The sequence below is a fragment of the Pelodiscus sinensis genome, chromosome 20, assembly GCF_049634645.1.
Source record: "Pelodiscus sinensis isolate JC-2024 chromosome 20, ASM4963464v1, whole genome shotgun sequence".
Lineage (NCBI taxonomy): Eukaryota > Metazoa > Chordata > Testudines > Trionychidae > Pelodiscus > Pelodiscus sinensis.
The window spans coordinates 5389134-5410815 of NC_134730.1; the positions used below are offsets into that span (position 1 = coordinate 5389134).

A 21682-nucleotide genomic window follows, 5' to 3' on the forward strand; every position below is an offset into this window, starting at 1 on the left:
TTACTTCTTCATTTACTCTGGCACCTAGGTTCACTTTTTTAAACATTTGTGTTCAAAAACTGATACTTTTAAATAAAGACTCCATGTTGCAGAGTTTGAAAGAACATAGAACAAAAAGATTCTGCTTCAAAGAGCTAACAAACTAGATATTGGACAAGGGACAAGTCAAAATAGACAGGGTTGCACAAGAAAACAACCCTAAACAGAATGACAGGCTGTGGTCTCAGCACACCAGCTGCCTATGCACTGCCAAGTTTGTTGCAGGCATTATAGCAAAGGAGAGTTTTAAGGAGGGATCAGAGGTTAACAATGAGGTGGCTTCATGGATGTTTATGGGCAGCAATTCCTATGCATGAGGGGTAATATGTAAACACAAAGATGGTTTTTTGAAAATGTAATACGCAGGTGATGGAGGCAGTCTGCATTAGCTGACCTGGGGTAGAAGCTGAACACTTCAAAGCATATGAGAGATGGTAGGTAGCATATAATTAAGCTGTGAAGTGCCCTTAAAGTAAAAACAAGCAGCTTACATCTGATGCAATGGAGAAAGAGTAGCTAAAAAGGGTGAAAGTGATGAGCTACGAAAGTTACTTTTGAAGGGGCACTGCAAATGGATGCAATTGGGACAAAATAACATTTATCAAGGCCAGAGAAGAGAATGTTGCAAGATGATGAGAGACTAAAGCTGGGTGGATGAACAGGAAAGGCCCATTTAAGAGATGCTATATGGAAAGAATCTGCAAGATTTAGACACAGTCTGGATGTGACAACCTGGGGAGAGGCCTACACTGAAGACCAAAAAAGGAGGGTGGGGAGAGAGGAAATTTACCAGGAAAATTAGATCAGTTTGAGCAATGCTAAGCTTGAACAAGGGACTGGACATCCACAAGGCAATGTCAAAAAGTAAGGTGAAGATTTTAGCCTGGAAGAGAAAGACAGGCCAGAACAGAGCGATAGAAATGTGAGTTGTCCTAGGAAAGATAGCTTAAATGCGTTTGTGAGTGAGATAATCCAAAGACAAGTTGTAGCAAGAGAACAGAAGAAGGAAAAAGGAGTGTGCTCTGTGGAACTCCCATAGAAAGTTGGAGAGCAGATGAGGAAGACTCTCTGAAGATGATAGAGTCATTAGAGAGGTGAAAGAAGAACCAGGAAGAAAATGAGTCACGGAAGCAAGGGAGGACAAGATTTGAAGTAAAGCATGGCTGATAATTTCAAAGCATCTGACAGATTAAGAAGAGTTAGTCATTAGAGACTTTGGTAATAGCTATTACAATAAAATGCAAGGGGATTTAAAGAGTCTAGGATGGAAGTGGAGGAAATAAACTAATTCAATGACCTTATATATATATATTTAAAAGCTTCAGAGGGGTAGCCGAGTTAGTCTGTACAGGAAAAACTTAAGAACTGAAGAAGTGGGCTGTGCTCACGAAAGCTCATGATACCATCTACACCAGTACTTCCCAACCTTTCGGGGCTGCCGGGCGCCCGGGGCTGGGGCCTCCCATGTGCTGCACGCCCGGGGCAGGGGCCGGCCCAGATCATTCGGTGGGCGTTGGGGACCACTAATCTACATAATGGTATCATGTAGTTTTGTTAGCCTTTTAAGTGCTACCAGACTATCTGTTGTTTTTTTAAGTTTTTCCTTATATATATTGTTAGTCTCTAAGGTGCTACAGGATTGCTTGTTGTTTTTTAGGTTTTTTTAAGTTACAAACTGACTTGGGTACCCCTCTGAGACTTAAGGAAACAACAATTGCAGAGCCAAATGGGGCCACAGGTGGGTTTTTTTCATAAGAAGGGAGATACTAAAGCTCCTTGTGTTGTGAGGATAAAGAATGAGAAGAAAATGAGAGTTTAAAGAGAGGGGCAAGAAAAGGAATATGAGTGGGTATAAGGGAAGCTGGGGTAGTCAGGGGGGCCACTTGAATAAATGAAAGAATTTGAGGAGGAAAACAAATGAGAAACAAGGAAGAAGAAGAGTTGGAGAAGAAGAGCAGGAGGTAAAAGGAAAGTTCATGTGGCATTTTGCTTATTTCCTCCTCAAAGAAATGAGAACCTGTGCAGAGAAAGATGGAGGCATGAGCAAGCCAAGGGTGTAAGAAGGGAATCAAAGGTGGTGAAAAGACAACTGAGATTTCAAATGTGGGATTCAATGAGGATAAAGTACCTTGACTAAGAAGATGTCAGAAGTCAAAGTGCAGAGAACAAATCTGTAAATGTCAGTCAGGGTGATCACAGGATTCCCTGCCAGACCCACAGAGCAAAAGTGAAGAAAAGGATGTTGAGGGGTGGCCAAACATTTGCAAGATATGCAGGAAGTTTTTTTTTTTTTTTTTTTTTTAAGAAAAAAATATCTTTCAACATCCTTCGTACAAAAATGAAAATACAACTATTTATACTGGGCACAAACCTCCCAATGGATCTGCTTAAGTCCCTCCAACGATTTTCCATCAAAATAATTCGTAATTGATCTGCAATATTACAAAAAGGTTTTAAGTCCAAACATGGCTATTTCTTGAATTTATATGCAGAAACAGCCCCCTCTCAACAGACATATGTTGCACTTTTAAAGTGACAGTAAAAACTTGTAAAGTGACTAAGTGATTCTCAGAACAAATGTGTAGCATTCATTAATGTTCATTGTTTAGGAAATATACAAACAGCATGTTTTCCTACAAGCTTAGAAGTATTATTTCTGTAGAATTATAAAATAATATTTTGGTAACTGAATAAAGCTATTTGTAATGATAGAATTCTAAGACTTTTTCAACTTGGTTTTACTTTAAGGCAAAGGCATTTGTGCCTTCCCTCTACTAGAATACAGTACTTAAATTATAAAAGTAGAAATTGAGGCACACAATTACCAAATGCCTTTCTTTTTAGAATTTCACTTTAGTTCCAGACCATGACACAGGTTTCTCATGTTTAAAGAATTTGCTTTAAGAGGAATATGACTAGAAAGCATGCTCCTCAAGAAAGAGGTTGTTTTCCAGTAAACAGCCACATCGCCTTTTAACCTTTTCACTAGTGGCAAACATAAACCAGTTCAACACTGATACTTTTACTTACTCTATTGATTCCTATTATTATATTCAGCTCAAGCAAATGTACTATCTTTAACAGGTTTTCTGACAAAATCATGTACATCATTAAGTTACTAAAATAATTACATTAAAAGCCATTGTTATATTGTTGATCTACACAAGTACTTTTTGTAATACCATGTCTGAACAATTTCAGGAGTCAAAAAGGAGACCTATTTACCTCTTGTTCCCCTTCAAAATTCAGCTCCCTTGGGATATAAGAGTTAGGTTGGGCATCAGAATTTTGGAAGAAACAAGATGAAAACTAAAACAAAATTCTGTAAATGCCTTTGGTTAACAAATATCTTTAAATTTTATAGAATTTAGTTTCTTTACTTTCATTCAGGTATACATTCAAAAGCCTGACTATAAGCTGCCTTGAACTTTGTATAATTAAAATGCCACTATTAGTGTGAGTGGCAAATTACAATTTGGTAGTGTTTTTCAATCATTTTGCACAAATGAAGAATCCAACTTGCATCAGTGAAGACTGATGTGACAATAAGTAATTCCACCAACTAATTTATGGTAATCATTTTGGATACACATGCAAAATTTATAAACTGTACTTCCAGACCAAAATTAAATAGTGAAAATTACATCAAACCAGCTCTCATAGCAAAGGAGGAAATGTTCTGGCAAACTGTGGTAGTTAATGCATACTTTTAACAATGTCTTCTCTCAGGCAGTCTCACTTTCATGATTAATAATGGGTTTAGATCTGAGTATATAATCTCACCAATTAGTATGTAAAAACTGAGCAGAACTGATGAAAATTTAAAAAAAAATCATAATAAAGAGAAGCACTCTAAGATGGAGTATTTCAAAATTATACTGGAGAGGTTTCTGAAAGATTATACATTAAAAAGAAACATGACAGTTTAGATAATGTTGTCTTTATACCGATTATTCTCTGCTGCTAGTTTGTACAATGCATGGGTGATCTCAGCACAGGCAAGAATAGCTCCATGACGAATATGTAAATCTGGACCCACTGCTAATGGCAGCAATTTAGGCAAAACTGCAAGAAATGAAATGAAAATCAGTAATTGCATATTATATTACTATACTTTTGTCTAGAAACTTATGTGGAAAAGTCATTTCTAGAAACATCATCTTCTCCAAAACTGTATCTTAGAGAGAAAGCAAGAACATGTTCAGATTAGGGATGTTAGATAGCGTAGAACTGAATAGTCATGTAACTGCATCAAATTTTAGCATTTACACCACTGTACAATAGTTCCCACAGGAGGCTCCCTGTGCGACTGCCTCTGATACAGAGGCAGCAACGTGGGATGGCAGCAGCCCTGTCCGCAGGGGATCCGAGCTCTGGGACAGTAGGTAGAGGCAGCAGCACAGGAGAGAGGGGAAGGGAAAGCTGCTCCAGAGAACTGACATATACAGATAGCTGGCTTAAAATGCAGTAGCGTGGGGAGGGGACGGATCTGGTGCTCGTGGGGAGACAGCTTAAAGCCTACTCTCCACGGGCACGGGCTCTGGGAGGAAATGCGTGTTGTCGACAGGATTAACCGATAAACCCAGGCTTATTAGTTAATTGTGTAGCCTACACATTGACATCCCTAGTTGAAATTCCTAAATATGAAAATCAGTTTTAAAGATGTGAATTGGATTAACTACTGTTAACAAAAATTTCCAGTTCCACAGTTTCTTATTTTCGAGTAAATAAAATGCTTTCCTTTCCCAAGTCAAGCACTTCCTTAGTTCTCTATTAGCCACATAGTAAAAGCATTGTATTTTACTGTATCTACCCTAACTATGCATGTTGCAAAGGTTTATAGAGATCTGCAGCTTGCTACCAGTTACATGAGTTTGTCAAGGTATTTTTGGGTTTCAAGATGCTCGCAGTCATTTCTTATTTTTTGAGTTTATGCATAAAGCGGTTCTTCACTCGCTTTAGACTCTAACTTTAAACATGCATCATTTTACATTTTGGAGTGGCTGAAGGCTTAAGTTCAAAATTCTGCTTTCCTTTCCAAATTTGCAAATACCACTGTAATTCACGAAAAGAAAGTTTTAATGCCTCCAGAACTACAGCACCGCTATTCCAAGTTGTGGGAAAATATCATGTTTAATGTCTTATTAAGCCATATTAAATTTTATTTTGTTTAAGTCTTGTTTAAGTCTTTTTGCTATGTGCCCAGAAACACTTGATATGGGGACTACATAAAACATTACTCACCCACATTTGTCATATACTCAGGGGCCTGTGGAGTGAGGTTTCGCAGAGCTTTAGTTGACAGTTCTCGAATAACACTGTGGAGATTAAAGAAAGTTTTTTGTTTAGCTTCTAGAAATCACTGAAGTATTAGTTACTGACTGCTGCTCTTTCTTCATAACAAAAAAAGTTGCAAATTACGACCCCATCCTGCAATTAGATCTGCAGATAGACAGGGCCCTGCACTGCACAGAATTCTTCACTGCACACTAAAAGATCCTCAGAGGGCACAGAAGGAAGGAAATGTTGACTAAGCTATAGTCTATATAATTATCTAAGTAAAACATATGCTGCTAAATCACGTTAAGGAAATCCACTGAAGACTTCCACAGATAGTGAGAAATGTTTTACCGTCATGTTTAACACTGTTAAAAATGTTCTCCCTTGATGGTTACTATGCTTAATTTAGGGAGAATCAAACTTCCTTTTGTACAGCATACTGCCTAAATTATTTTTTTTTCCTTAGAGAAACTAGAAATGAAAAGGAAAAACATGTTATTGATGAAGATGCTCTTTTGTCACGGTCTAGCACAGGGATGTGCAGTAAGTGACGCATGGGCCAGATGTGGTCTGCCAGGGTTAGCCCCTGGCAGGTCACCAGATACTTTATTTATCTGTGTGTTCGCAGGTACAACTGCTTGCATCTCCGGTAGGCAAGGAGGTCCAACAGGAGCTGTGGGAAGTGTTTCAGGCCAGGACAGTACTTCCCATATCTCCCACTGGGTTCACAGACTGCCCATCCCTGGTCTAGCAAAAGAAAAGGGTAATTGTGACCCCAAAACAGCAAGACTATAGTTAATGGCTTTTAGATTTCAATTTACAGTGCTGTTGGTTTTTATTTCTCTTTTTAAAAAAGAAAGAATATTGAAAACCTAATAAATAAGTTGGGCCTCATTTTAAAATACATACATCTAACAGCTCACAGGCTCAATAAGATTAATCACAAAAGCTCTTGTAATATATATATATGATCAAATATGTATTTTCACCACAATGAGCAATACCAATCATTATTACAAGTTGATAAATAGTGAGGGGGATGTTTCTGTAAGTCAGGGGGAGTCCAACACACATCAGACATGTACAAACTATTATAGCCTCACGTACATGTGTCATTTTATTTGCAAAAAGAACGTTTAGCAGACTGTTTTATGCAACCATTCTAGAGTCTAGAAGAGTTAGATGCCCAACTCCAATTGAAAACCTTAGGTTTCTCTGAAAAGCTCAACTCTTAAAATATACCCTCACAATTATCATATGAATGTTTCTTCTTATACTTCTAACATTTCTTGATTTTGCAACACTTACACACAATTACATCAGAAAGGACAAACTTCTGAATTCTAGGAGTCCTACATAGACACTTGTATGAACAAACATTTAATCAATGTGATCATAAACAAAACCGTGAACAAGACCTGAATGGGTGTTTTGTTTTTCCCCTGAATTTCTCCATGGACAACCCTGTTGTAGCATTTCTGAAGGTAAATGACCATTAAGAAGGTTTCTGATTGTTAATTCAAATATCCAATCCAGTTAAGAGTTAGCATGTAAAAAAGCATGGCTTTAGTCCATAACTATATTTTCCAAAGCACATATAAAGACACCACCCAATGTTATGTAATTTCCCCCAAACACTAGTGGCCCAAATCAGGCAGCCTGAATTTAGCTCTTGGCTGCATGAATGAAATCTTACTGTTGAGAGAGAGGAAAAGCAAAATAAATATGGATGGTAGCACCTCAGGGCTCATCCCAGAGAGAGACATCATCACCATGAGCAGTAATAACCTGTTATAGTAGTGTTTCATCACATTTGTGTTATATGTATACATGTCAGTGTTCATGCAACAACGAACACAACTCCATTTATCCTACTGAATTAAGTCTGCTTAATCACTGATAATTATATGGTGATGATGTTGACACTCAGAAATACTATGTACTGTATTAAATAATGATGCGTTTTATTCACCTCCTAAAACTAGGTTTAAAAGTCACAACAACAGTGGCGAGATGCCCACATCTACCTCCCTGCTGTTGGAAAAATCACAAGCGTTGGAATAATTTCATGATGTCCCCACAATCCATGACGTCATTCACTGTGACCCCATGAGTAAAGGGAAGCGCTCTTCATTCCCCACCAGAATTTTTTGAAGCCCACATTGAGAACCACTGATGTAAGCCATTGATTACCTGCCAATACATTAGCAATACTAAAATGTTAACATTTTTTCTGAAAATGTTACCATTTGTGGAAAGCAGAAACTTGTCCATACCCTTAAAAACAGTTTTATTAAAAATAATCGTCAGAATAGGATTTTTTTTAATTCTACAGAATATGATTCAGTCGCTTCATCAGTAAAACGTAATTAGCATTTGTAAGTCCCAGCACAATTAAATCTGATCCTGACTGAGGCTTCTGGTTCCCACCATAGTACGGATAAAAATAAATAGACCACAACCACCCCATCAAAGAAAGCTAACTAAAGCATTCCAAAAAGTAAAACTTACAGAATAGTTGTATTCCAAATAAGAAGTTATATTTTGAAACATACCCATCCCAATGGTTGATCTTCATGTTAACCAGGTGGTCAATCATTGCTTGTGTATACTCAGGAAAACTAGCAATGTACACACTGAAAAAAAGAAATAAGTACATGCATATATACAAGAGAATATAGAATGTATATCAGTTTGAGTTTTAGCACAGAGTAGAATTAGGACTGTCGATTAATCGCAATTAACTCAGAAAAAAAATAAAAAATAATTGCAATTAATCAGTTTTAATCATACTGCTAAACAACAGAACAACAAATGAAATGTATTAAATATTTTGGATGTTTTACATTTCCAAAGATACTCATTTCAAGTACCACACAGAATACAAAGTGTACACTCCTCGCTTTTTCTTTTTCTTTTTTATTTGCACTGAAATTGCAAATATGGAAAAACCCCCGGTGGCAGCAGGGCTGGGGTGACCGGGCAACCTCCACTGGGGAACTCCCTGGCTGAAGCAAGGCTGGTGGAGTTGGGCGGCCTCAGCTGGGAAACCCATGGAATTCCCAGCGGCCACGAGGCAGACCCAGCAGTGGGGTGGCCGGCATGATCTGCTTCAGTTCAGAACTGTAACTGTTTACTGCTCAGCTATAACATATTCAGATGCAGATGCCCCCCCCACACACACACACCCCATACAGATGCAACATGACTCAGCAAGAAGAATCCCACAATTCCATCGGACAACTTCCTTTGTCCCATCTAGCCCAACAATCTGCAACCCACTATTGAAAAGAAGAGACATCCTCAATTTGTAAATGGCCACAGCTTAGGTCAGCATTAACCCATCTCTTCTGATCCACCAATCCACAAGCCTCTTCGGTTTGCAATGGAATGAGAACTTGGATCTGTGCTAGGGATGTTAAAAATCAGGTAACTATGTAACTACTGAAAATTTCAGCAATTACATGGTTACACAGACCTGCAGCATGACGAAGCCAACTAGCTCCCCAGGAGCTGGTACACGCTGGGAGCAGACTTTTAGGCCAGCTCCTAGCACGCACTGGCTGCTGCCTGCTGGCTCCACTCTCGGGGAACCAGCTGCTGATTCTGTATTAGAGCCCTCAGCTCCTGTCCCACTCACAGGGAGCTGGCTGCGGTCCCATTCTGTGGAAGCGGGGTGAGAGCCTGCATGTAACCGTTCACAGTTATCAATAAGCTCAGGCTTACGATTGACCATGTAAACAGTTATCCTATTACATCCCTAGCCTATGCATTGCAATTTGGAGGCCAGAGCCCTCTATTCAAATACAATTTAGAAAAGTCTTAATGTGGGTTCAAATACAATGCAGATGCTTAATCCCAAGGTTCCCTAACATGGGTCAGATGACTCAAGTCCACAAACCGTGGCCTTACATTACAGTGTTGAATGTTCTATCAGTTTTAAATTGGTTTTTTGTTTCACTGAATGTCTCCTTATTCTAGTATTAGGAGAGAATTAACAGGAGACCTTCTCTAATCCATCTCCTCTCTAAACAGTTCTACTTTTGCGATCTCAATTCACATGGAAGTCTTCTCTGTGCCATGTCATTTTTATCAACTGATTCTGAAACGTCCCTATTTCTGTACTAGCAGTTTTTCACATGGATCCATTCTTCCATCCATAACATAATGGTACATATTTTCTATTCTTGGATCTGGACTTCTAATACTCCAGTCGTCTGAAGTGGGTTTTGCCAATGAAAGCTCATGATACCATCTACATGTTTTGTTAGTCTCTACGGTGCAACTAAACTATGTGTTGTTTTTAAGGTTTTCCAGTTACAGACTTGGCTTCCCCGCTGAACCATATTTTCTGTATATGCACTGTTATGAATTGAACATACTATCCCAACTAAAGACACAGCATTGATTTACAATAACATTTATTATTCCAAATAAATATTATTCTCCATCCAATTCTTTATACAGCCCACACTAGAAAATTTTGTTTGCTTTTTCAATTACTGTTGCACTGAAAATTTTGACTCAATGAGCTGACCACTGTGATGGTCTTTATCCGTGTTTATAGTTAATATAGAAATTATTGCTTGTATATCTGGCATGCTACTACAAAGCAAGCCAACATTAGAGCCTAGATCAGTGGTCTCCAACCTTTTTAACCACAAGATCACTTCTTCAATTTAAGTACAATGTAAAATCTACCTCAAACCCAAATACCCTTGCCCTGCTTCCTTCCTGTCCCTTTGAACCCTGCTTCAGCTCCACCACTTCTCTGAAGCCTCACCCTGCTCACTCCATCCTCTTCCTCCACCAGCCTCACTCACTTTCACCAGGCTGAGGTAGACGTTTGGGGTGCAGGCTCTGGTCTTGGGCCAAGGGGTTTGGAGTGTGGGAGGGGCTCTGGACTTAGCCCAGAGTGGGGGATTGGGGTCCAGAAGGGGTTTCAGAGTGCAGGCTCTGGGAAGGAGTTTGGATGCAGGGGGACTCACATCTGGGGCAGGAGGTTGGGTGCAGGAGAAGGTTCAGGAAGCTAGCTCTGGCTGGGCACGGTTTGATTAAGATGGCTTTCAGGTGGTGAAGCAGCAGAGTTAAGGCAGGCTTAGTCCTTCCCTGGCCGTGCACCACTCCTGAAAGCAGCTGGCACGTACAGCAATGGCTCTATTTGCTGCCCCTCATCTACAGACATTGAGCCCATAGCTTCTACTGGCCATGGTTACCTGTTATCGATCAATGGGAGCTGCAGGAGTGGTAGCCACAGGCAAGGACTGCATGTGGAGACCCCTGCTCTGACTTTCTCAGAGCTGCAGAGACTTGCCAGCCACTTCCACAAGCAACAATTACCACAGGGATAATTACTCTAGCTACAACGGGTTAGGTATTTTAGAACTCACTGCTCAAGGGATTAAATTTAAGCATAAGAGAAATGAAATTTTACGAAATGCACAGACCAGTCAAAAAACAAAACTAACACACTTTGCAAGGAGTAAAAGTAGTACCAACAGCCCCCCACATATTTGTTGGGTTGGGAGATGAGTGTGAAGGACAGTGTGTGTTGTGAGAATAACAGACACACACATATTGTGTGAATGGCAGAGATTTGCATTGCCAAGCTCTCTCCATCCACTTCTCTCTGTGTGGAGACAGGGTACATAAATAGGAGTAGAAGGGACCCTCTAACATCAGCAACTCCCCTCTTCTCCCTTTCGTATCCTGCAGAGCAAGCAGGAAGCTCCCAGGAGGGCAGCTCCAAGGCAGAAGGCAGAAGCAGCATGACAGTGGGTGGAGAAGGAACTGAAGTGCCAGTGCTTGAGAGCTTCCTGGCCAAACCAGTCAGGATCACCTGTCAGAGGCTCCAATATCTACCAGTAGATCCTGATCTATTGTTTGGTGACCACTGTGCTAGATTATTTGCCTGATGCATAGTAACATCTTATGTGGCCAGTATTACAGTACAATGAAAAACTGAGAATGCAGCTTAAAGTATGCTTTGAAGTAATAACACACTAAGCGACATTCAGGGATTTTCATTGCACTACAACAGTGTCCACACAGGACACTACTACACAACAAGCTGGTGCATTGTAGATTCACACCCTTGCTTTCTCACAGTAACTTTCCATGTATGTCAGCTATGATACAAGAAGTTCAATTAACTCCTTTCAATAGGCATTACCTTGCATATGTCAGCAATTAATTTGTTCTCCAATCATACCGACCATCACTTAGTTGTCTTATACTCCTTCCAAGTCCCTCAAAGTCTGCTCCATTCTTGACTAGCCTAAGTAATTTTGGATCACCTGCAATTTTCACCACATCGCTGATTACCTGATTACTGATAATTAACTAGCACTGAATAAAATCAGGCCTGGTTTAAATACTTGGGCCACATTATTTAAATTTAATAATGTTACATTTCTGCCAAGCCCTACATACAATCTGTGTTCACAGATAGGAATAAGAAAATCAGTTTTCTATTACTAAAAAAAGATTACAATATAAGGTTGTAAGGTAATAAATCTCTATTAAATAAAGCAAGCACGTCAAGTGTAATAAATCTAATGTATTGGAACTTACCTTATATTAAGGAAACAATTAACTCTGTTACCAACAGCAAAATAATCAGCTGCAGTCAAAATGTCAATGCCATGTGGAAAAGTCCCCTATCAATATTAAGAGAAGAGAAAAAATTATAATGACTGATTATATCTTGTATTAATGATCAACAACAGTCAAAATATCCCCTATGCTATCAGGCACCACCTATACACAATATCAGCAGCCGAGCATCCACACTAACGGTATTTCAAAATAACAATTTTGAAATAGGCGTCATACCTCATCAGAAGCCGAGGTTATTTCTTTGAAATAACAAGCTTGTTATTTCAAAATAATTTCAAAATAACAGGCTTGCTGTGTGGATGCTCACCTTCTTATTTCGAAATATCTCCCTGGTGTAGACATGCCCTTATAGACTAACAAAACTATATATTGTATCATGAGCTTTCATGGGCAAAATCCACTTCTTCAGATGAGCTAGAGTGAAGCACTCCAAAACCCACTCCATTTGTTGGAAGTGCCAGGACACTTTTCAGAAGTGATTTAAACAAATCCGATCCATTCATTTATATCTAGTACTTCGCAGTAGGACTGGTTTAAGCAAAGCAGAAAAACTGCGACATCACTGAGCTGCTCCCAACCTCGTGTAAACTGAAATCAGAGAGCAGTTTCTTGCTTTATCCAGTATCACATGATGTGGAGGCAATGTGAGCTGCAATGCAATGACTAGACACTCCCGAGAATCAAGTCAGTCCAGGACGTACCACAGCCCAAAATGGACCACATTACCCTGGAAGCTTTCTTCTACTATTATCCCAAACTTCATCCTGTAACACACATCAGTTCTGGACATATTCCTTTTTGCCCTCTTCCCATCACTAGGAGAGTGAACACCCAGCTGGCATGAAAGAGAATATGAAGCAGCTGAAGTGAAGAAGGCCTAACATAGAAAACTGGCCTTAGAAGAGAGCCTTCTGAATAAAAACGTAAGAATGATCATTCTAGGTTACACAAAAATTGATCTAGCCCAGTATCCTGTCTTCCAACTGTAGCCAGTGCCAGATGCTTCAGAGAAAATGAACGCAATTATTGAATGATCCATCCTGTCTTCCCGTCCCTAACACCTGGCAGACAGAAGCTTTAAAGCATGGGTTTGCAGCCCTGACCATCTTGGCTAATAGTCACTAATGAACCTATTCTCTATGAAATTATCTATTTCATTGTAGAACCCAATTATACTGTGTCCTTCACAACAACCCCTGGCAACGAGTTCCACAGGTTGATTATGAGTTACATGAAGAAGTACTTCCTTATGTTTGTTTTAAACCTGCAGGCTATTAATGTAATTGAGCGACCCCTACTTCTTGCATTTTCTTCACTTTCTTCACATCATTCATGATTTTACAGATTTCTATCATATCTCCACTTAGTTGACCATTTTCTAAACTGAACAGTCCAGTCTTTTTAATCTTTACTCATATGGATACTGCTCCATTCCCCTAATCATTTAGGGTATGTCTACACTGCGGTGCTATTTTGGGATACTTCCAGTCTCCTGAAATAGCTATTCCACATCTTTGAAACAAGCCTGTTATTTCAAAATATAACAGACTCGCTGTTCTGATGTCCCCGTAAACTTTGTTCCACAAGGATTAAGGGACATTTTGGAATAGCGGTTTATTTTGAAATTTGGCGCTGTGTAGACAGCAGGTTGCAGTGAGTCTGCCAAGCATGGCCTGCATTGGACTTTCTAGGGTCATGGCAGAAAGCGAACACCCTGCTGTGCAGAACTGTAGCTCAGGACCCCAACCTGAGGGCTGAAAGAGACGCAGTGCCCCAAGTTGTGCAGGGCCCCCAGACATGCCCTGCTTGCTCTTTCCCTATGCTGACCCTGGCTTTTATATGACCAGAGCTGCCACCTCAATTATCCTATGGACAGGACAGTCCCCCATATCGAGGTTAGCTTGTGGAGCCCAGGGTAGCCTCAGAGCCAGACATGAGGCAGGAAGTGGAGTGACCCAGAAGCTTGCTCTTACCCCATCTCCCTGCTGGGTCACACCACTTCACCACAGCAACAGGAAGCAGAGGGCCCTGGCTTCAGCCCACTTCACTAGGCAGGCTCAAGGGAACAAAGTGGAACAGGCTGAGGCCAGGCAAGATGCTGTGCTTCCCACCACTGCAGTGAGGTGGAGCATCCTGGTTGGGACATGTTGGCAAAGTGGAGCAGGCTGCTGGGTCACTCCGCTTCCTGCGGCTCCCACAACAGTAGTAAGTGCAGGGGGGCCCAACCCTCGCTGCCATGCTGCACTAGATTCTCCGATAGTCCCCTAGCTCACATCTCTCAAGGGACGGGGCTTTGGGAAAGGGGTGAAGTGGGGGTGGGAGCAGCATTGGGGCTTGAGGGAAGGGGCAGAGTGGGGGTAGCTGGAGTTGGGTGGGAAGAGGAAGGGTGGGGATGGGGTCTGGAGCAGGAGGGGGTTGCCCTGCTAGGGATGGCCCTGATTGTGGCACAGCTTGGCTGCTGAATTTTTTTTATGGCATGCTGAGGCGGGGGAGGCTCAGAAAGAAAAAGGCTGAGAACCTTTGAGTGAAGGCATGTTGCATGACTTTACACCAAGGTTTTGCTTTTTGAAAGCATCTTACCAAAAGACTTCTGGAACTGATGTCCTAAAAAGCTCACACTTAAGTTTAAGGGGGAAAAAAGTACTCAAAAACCTGTGCTTCAAGCGATGAAAATACGTTACATGATTGTTTTGAAACTAAGTTCCCCAAATTCAGTTCTTTTACTCATCTGACTTTAGGAGTCACACGTTACAGTATATCTACAAGAAGTTAGTGACTGAAGAGTCGAAAAGTTACTATACCTGTCTTCCAACATTCTCCTGAAAGGCAGCCTAAAGAACAGAGAGAACACACACACAAAAGTGAGTCAGTTTACTTTATGATTAAAACCTGAGGATGAATTCAAAACAAACACACAGCAATATAAATGACCCATGGCTTTACTTTTTAAAATTAAGTCAGCTTTGTTGTTATAGTTACTGATGCTTTATGCTCTAATGCTTTTTCAAGTCTGTCTGTTGAATGACAATGTTTAGGAAAGCAATTTGATTAAAACGATCATACCCATAAGAACAACCTTTGATTGCTAAGACATAGCTTCACAGTACAATCAAAAATCTGTACCCTTTGATGGAGGATCAGAGTAGCTCTGTCCAGTTTAGCTGCTTTAGGAAAGTTACAGATATCCATAAAGAATCAAAAGGGCATTTCTACACTGCCCAGGTTACAGCGCTGCTGCTGTAGAGCTGTGAAATAGGCAGTGTTGTTACTCTCTATTGCCGGGCGAGAGCTCTCCCAGTGATAAGAGAGAACAACCGAATGAGAGGTGGCAACTTAAATGCCTGGAGTGTGGCTCTCAGCAATAAAGCACTTTCTATACTGGTGCTTTTCAGTCTTAAAACATTTATCACTCAGAGGTGTGTTCTACACACGAATGGATGACTGAAGTTTTAGTCCTGAAAGTGGCAGTGTAGACATGACCTTAAGATGTAGGGGCCTTGTGCTGAGACTGCGGGCCGGCTGCTCAGTCCCTTTAAGAATGCAGAGTGCCAGCGAGGAGAGGAGGGGTTGTCCAGAGACCCTGCAGGGAACTACAGACTGAGCCAGTTCTTTAGGATTGCAGAGCGGCAAAGGGGGAATTGGAAGGGCTTGTTCTGAGACCCGGAAGTGAGTGCTGTAACTGCCTTTCCTTAATTCCATCAACTATTCGACTAGCAAATTAATCTCTACTTAACATCCCTACTCAGACGATCATGCAGACAACCTGCACATACCTATTGGAATGCACATGAGCAATCAATCAAAGAAGAAACACCTTTCCCCTAAGAAAGTAAAATATGCCTTCACTAGTGAATACACTGATTTCATTAAGTATATTAATTAGGTAAATTGAAAAGAAATGCCCTCAACAAAAGATAACAGAGAGACTAGTAAATTTCATAAGAGACTAAAGATCACTTCTGCCTTCAGTAAAAACATGTATCATTCCCACTGATGTCATGTTTTCTTTTAATGTTTTAGTCCAGTGTTTTTCAACCAGTGCTACGGGTACCCTTAGGGGTACTTGAGAAAAGTCTGGAGGGTACATCAACACAACTGAAATTTGGAAAAAACTGAATTTTTGTTTTACAGCGTTTTTTTTTTTTTTTTTTACTTTTTACACCGAAAAATGTCACCACCTGCCCGGCTACGATTAAGTTGTTTAAACTAATGTGTTACAATGGTAGAAAAAAATGTGGGTCTCAAAACTGTAGGTACTATGGGTACTTTTTAAAAAAAGGGGGTACTTATTTTTTTAAAGGGGTGCTTTATAAAAAAAGGTTGAGGGATATTGTTTTAGTCTAGGTCAGGGTGGGCCACTCCAAGATTTTGGTAAATGAGCCAAGGCCACACTTTTCTAAGGAGGAAGTGAAGGGATTGGGATGCAGGTTCCAGGTGGAAGTATGAGTCCAGGAGAGGATTATGGCATAGGACGGGATGCAGGGTCTGTGAGGGAGCTGGATGCGGGAGGGGCTAGGATGCCAAAGGTATGCTCTGGCCCAGAGGTGCTTACCTAAGCAGCTCCTAAGCCAGGTGCACTCTCAGGCAGGCTTCCATACCTGCCTGCAGCCCCCAGCTGGCTATTCTATGTAGATCTCTGTGCTGCGGGGGAGGGTGGGTTCCAGCAAAATCTTTCAGCTCCCACTGGCCAGTTTCTGGCCAGTAGGAACTAAGAGATTTTGCTGAGGGTGGGGATCGCATGTAAAGCTTTCCCCCTCCCTCCGCAGCACAGAGAGCCACAGGCAGCAACTACCCAGTTTGCATGGCACTGCTCCATACTGCAGAGGTGGGCAAACCAGATTAAAATGCTTGGTGGGCCATATCTTGACCACCCTGGGTCTAGGTACTGACATTAAGGGCACGTCTAGACTATGCGTAGCTTCTGAAAGATATGTAAATTTGGCTCGAGTTTGCATATCTTCTTCCATTTTTTTCCCTGGAAAAGTCTTTTCCGATATTTGGCCTGTCTATATGGGGCCAAATATCGGGGAAAAAACCCTCTTTCAAAAGCCTCCCCTTATTCCTCCTAAAAAGTGTACAAGGGGCTTTCAAAAGAGGAGAGTTTTCCGATATTTAGCCCTGGGTAGACGGGCGAAATATCAGAAAAGCCTCTTCCAGGGGAAAAAAAAAATGAAAGAAGATATGCAAATTCAAGCTGAATTTGCATATCTTCTTTCGGAAGTCATGGGTAGTCTAGACATGCCCCACATGTTTATTTCATTGTCCAATGAAACAATCAACATTTCAGTCTAATAGCCTTTGAAAAATTGTTTCAAAATATTTTACTTTAGATTATATAAAAATATTACAATTGGTAAAATAGCTAAACTTTTGCTTTTTTTGACACAGAACTCAATAGCTCTTTGAAACTTTCTCCAACTACAAGCTACAATTGGTTAAAACTAGGATACCTAATTTCATTGGTTAGTTACTTAGCCTTAATTTTTATTTGTATTGATTCTTTATTTTTGTATTTTTGTAAAGTTGAACCTGTCTTAGCTTGAACTGTTGGTAAGTAGCCAAAAAAGCCAATGGATACTTTTATGCATAGTACCTTTTGTTCAGTCTTAGGGAAATGTGACTCATTTTAATGAGAAAATACTATCAACCTAATTCAAACAAAACGCTAAAAGAAAGAAATGCATAGTAAACAATGTTAGTCTCCAGAAACTTGTTTCAACTTCATATTCAGAAACCACTTTGCTACTACTAACCATTAATCCATATACCTTATAAAATAAGCTTTATTTTTCACTTCACTCTGCATAAATTGTATCAGCACGTCCAATAAATTGCCCTGTTTCTGGAGTTCTACAAAATTTGGGCTTAAAAATTAAATCTCGGTATAAATCATCTCCATTGGGAATCATCATTCATTTGTTTTTATTTACTATTAAACTGAAGGGATACAAACACTCAGATTCTTTGAGATCCATTTTATTTTCTAACTCAATCAAACCATCCCACTGCTCAACTGCATTCTTATAGCAAGGATCCACACATGTCTATCAGCATGCAGAATAGGGTTTGAGAAAAAAAAACAACACAAGATGGGTATACATGGATACAAATAAGTAAAATAATCAAGGTCATGGACACGTACATGGTTTCCCATTTGAATTGACATTAGTAACATACAAATCAAAAAGCCATCTTTTATCATTTTGAGAATGTAGATATATTTGGATATCTTTTAAACCCACTAATTTAGGTGCTTCTTAAATCCATGGTAATTATGGTTCTAGCCTTAGTTTATTAATTTTTTTGTAATTAGTTTATTTTTGTATACGCTTAAAATGCAAGAGCTTCAAGAATTTTTTTTATAACTAGAGCATTTTCCCTGGCTGACCCTATTCTACAGATTTGTTTTTAAAGTAGTTTCTGCTCTCTATGAGAAGCAATTATTTGATACAATGAGGAGAACAATTGGGGTATGATTTAACAGACATACCGTATGGAACATTACCCTGCAGCTATGATTACAACACAATCTGAACTGGGAAGGAACAGTATGATTAAATTATCCAAGCCTTTGATTCCTTCAAATAGCATAATCTTCCATCCAAACTAGCCATACCCACCTACAAAAGACACCTCTAAGACAAGGCAGAAGATAAATACCACACAATAAAAATGCTTTAAGACTTTATATCAAGGCTACTCAACATGTGGCCACATGCGGCCCGTTTGCTTGTGGCCCACAGTGTGCTTGGGTTTATGTGGGGCTCAACACGTAGCCCATAGGTGGGAGCCAAAACAAAAAAGTAGTCAATATAATGGTCTTCTGTTGATGTGTGTTTTAGTAGTAAAATTCCTGAACGAGGGCTGTTAAATTCTAAGGAATAAACTTTCGGAGAATATTCTCAAGAACGTTCTTGAGAATATTCTCCAATGCGAGAATTTTCTCTTAAATACTTGTTAAATAGTTTTTAAAAGAATTTTACTAGTTATAATAGTGTCTTTCTTTAATAAAACTTCCAGAATCATGTAAGTTTCCAATTGTTAAAATGAAAATTCCAGAAAGTAAAGAAAAAAAAGACAGACGTTTAAATTACTAAAATTATTACAAATCTTCTGTTGCAGGATATAAATATTTTCAACTTTCTGGACTGAATACAAGTCTAATCAGAATCTGAACTTTCCAAATCTGACCCATATATTTCTATCTCTTCTTCTTCCTCATACATATCTTCTTCTTTGACTTCTTCTTTCTCTTCTGCATCATCAATTTCTTCTTCCTCATTTCTCTGGTTCTGTTTCCTTTTTTCTCTTGGGGATTTCAACAGAGCATCATTTGGGTTTTTAAGAAGCTTTATATTATGGGCTATGAATGTCAGCTTGCCTGCCTTTTCTTAGAATCACAGAACCATAGAGCTGGAAGAGACCTCAGAAGGTTATCAAGTTCAGCCCCCTGCTCTAGGCAGGGGCAATCCCAACTAAATAAACCCAGCCAGGACTATGTCAACCTGAGACTTAAACAGCTCTAGGGATGGAGACTCCACTACGTCTCTTGATAACCCATTCCAGTGCTTCACCACTCTCCTAGTGAAATACTTTTTCCTAATATCCAACCTGGACCTCTCTTACCACAAATTGAGACCATTGCTCCTTGTTCTGCAATCTGTCACTACTGAGAACAGCCTCTCTCCATCCTCTTTGGAACCTCCCTTCAGGAAGTTGAAGGCTGCTCTCAAATCCCCCCCTCACGCTTCGTTTCTGAAGACTAAACAGACCCAACTCCCTCGGCCTCTCCTCGTAGGTCATATGCTCCAGTCCCCTAATCATTTTGGTTGCCCTCCGCTAGACCCTCTCCAATGCATCCACATCCTTTTTGTAGTGGGGGGCCCAGAACTGGACACAATACTCCAGATGTGGCCTCACCAGAGCTGAATAAAGGGGAATAATCACTTCTCTGGATCTGCTGGCAATGCTCCTCTTAATGCATGCTAATATGCCATTAGCTTCCTTGACTACAAGGGCACACTGTTGACTCATATCCAGCTTCTCAACCACTGTAACCCGAAGGTCCTTTTCTGCAGAACTATTACTTAGCTGGTTGGCCCCAGCCTGTAACAATGCTTGGGATTCTTCCACCCCAAGTGCAGAACTCTGCACTTGTCCTTGTTGAACCTCATCAGATTTCTTGTGGCCCAATCCTCCAATGTGTCTAAGTCGCTCCGGACCTTGTCTCTGCCCTCAAGCGTATCTACCTCTCCCCACAGCTTAGTGTCTTCTGCAAACTTGCTGAGGATGCAATCCATACCCTCATCCAGGTCATTAATAAAGATATTGAACAAAACCGGTCCTAGAACTGAACATTGGGGCACTCCGCTAGAAACTGACCACCATCTTGACATCGAGCCGTTGATCACTACCCGCTGGGCCCGGTCTTCTAGCCATCTTTCTATCCATCTTGCCATCCATTTATCCAATCCACATTCCCTTAGCTTGCTGGCAAGAATATTCTGGGAGACCATATCAAAAGCCTTGCTAAAGTCAAGGTATATCACATCCACTTATTTTCCCATGTCTACATAGCCAGTTACCTCATCATAGAAGCTAATCAGATTGGTCAGGCACGACTTGCCCTTTGTGAATCCATGCTGACTATTTCTGATCACTTTCCTCTCCTCCAAGTGCCTCAAAATGGACTCCTTAAGGATCCCTTCCATGACTTTTCTAGGAACTGAAGTAAGACTGACCAGCCTATAGTTCCCTGGATTTTCCCTTTTTTGAAGATGGGCACTACATTTGCCTTTTTCCAATTACCTGGGATTTCTTCCGATCTCCACGACTTTTCAAATATAATGGCCAAAGGCTCCTCAATGACATTTGCCAACTCCCTCAGTACTCTTGGATGCATTAAGTCCGGACCCATGGATTTGTGTATATTTAGCTTTTCTAAATAGTTCCTAACCTGTTCTTTACCCACCACGGGCTGTCCATCTTCATCCCATCTTGCGTCACTTAGCGCATTGGTCCGGTAGCCCACCTTGTCCGTGAATACAGAGGAAAGAAAGCATTGAGTACTTCAGCTTTCCCCACATCATCTGTCACTAGGTTACCTCCTTCATCCAGTAGGGGCCGCATACCCTTTCTGATCACCTTCTTCTTGTTAACATGCCTGTAGAAACCTTTCTTGTTATCCTTCACGTCCTTAGCCAGTCGCAATTCCATTTGCGCTTTCGCCTTCCTGATAACCCACCGGCATTCTCGAGCTATACATTTATACCCCTCCTTGGTCATTTGTCCAAGTTTCCACTTTTTGCAAGCTTCCTTTTTGTGCTTAAATTCACCAAGAATTTCCGCTGTAAGCCAATCCGGTCTCCTACCATGTTTGCCTCACTTGCTACGCAAGTTCTTGTGTTAATTTGTTTCTTTTTGCATTATGAATGATACTGTAAGTATTGAAACTTCTTTCAGTTGCTGCCATTGTTGGTGGCATATTCAATATGTTGATCACTGCTTTCCCTAATTTTGATCCATAGCAAATACCTTTCCACCATGTTACTGCATCTACTGAGCCAGCTGATTTTGTTACATATGATTTTCCAAAAAAATCTTCTCTAGCAAGATACTCTGCAAGCTCTGCAATGACTTTTGCTGACTGATCAGCGCCATACATTCTTGTGACTAATTTATCGATTAACTCAGTTCCTTGTATTTGTTCATTTCTAGTAAGGCACTCACCACTGAATTTTGGATC

At 40.4% G+C, this 21682-nt stretch overlaps 1 protein-coding gene across 3 annotated transcripts in view; it reads right to left on the minus strand.

The window, feature by feature from the left end:
- Positions 1-21682, minus strand: part of TBCD (tubulin folding cofactor D) — a 261696-nt gene that overhangs the window by 94556 nt on the left and 145458 nt on the right. For all 3 annotated transcript variants that reach the window (XM_075903520.1, XM_075903521.1, XM_075903522.1), the window contains exons 17-22: positions 14739-14768; positions 11893-11978; positions 7875-7955; positions 5284-5357; positions 3987-4104; positions 2411-2471 (exon numbers count right to left, since the gene is read on the minus strand). In XM_075903520.1, coding sequence (XP_075759635.1) covers positions 2411-2471; positions 3987-4104; positions 5284-5357; positions 7875-7955; positions 11893-11978; positions 14739-14768 — 450 coding nt within the window. The remainder of the gene's footprint in view (positions 1-2410; positions 2472-3986; positions 4105-5283; positions 5358-7874; positions 7956-11892; positions 11979-14738; positions 14769-21682) is intronic.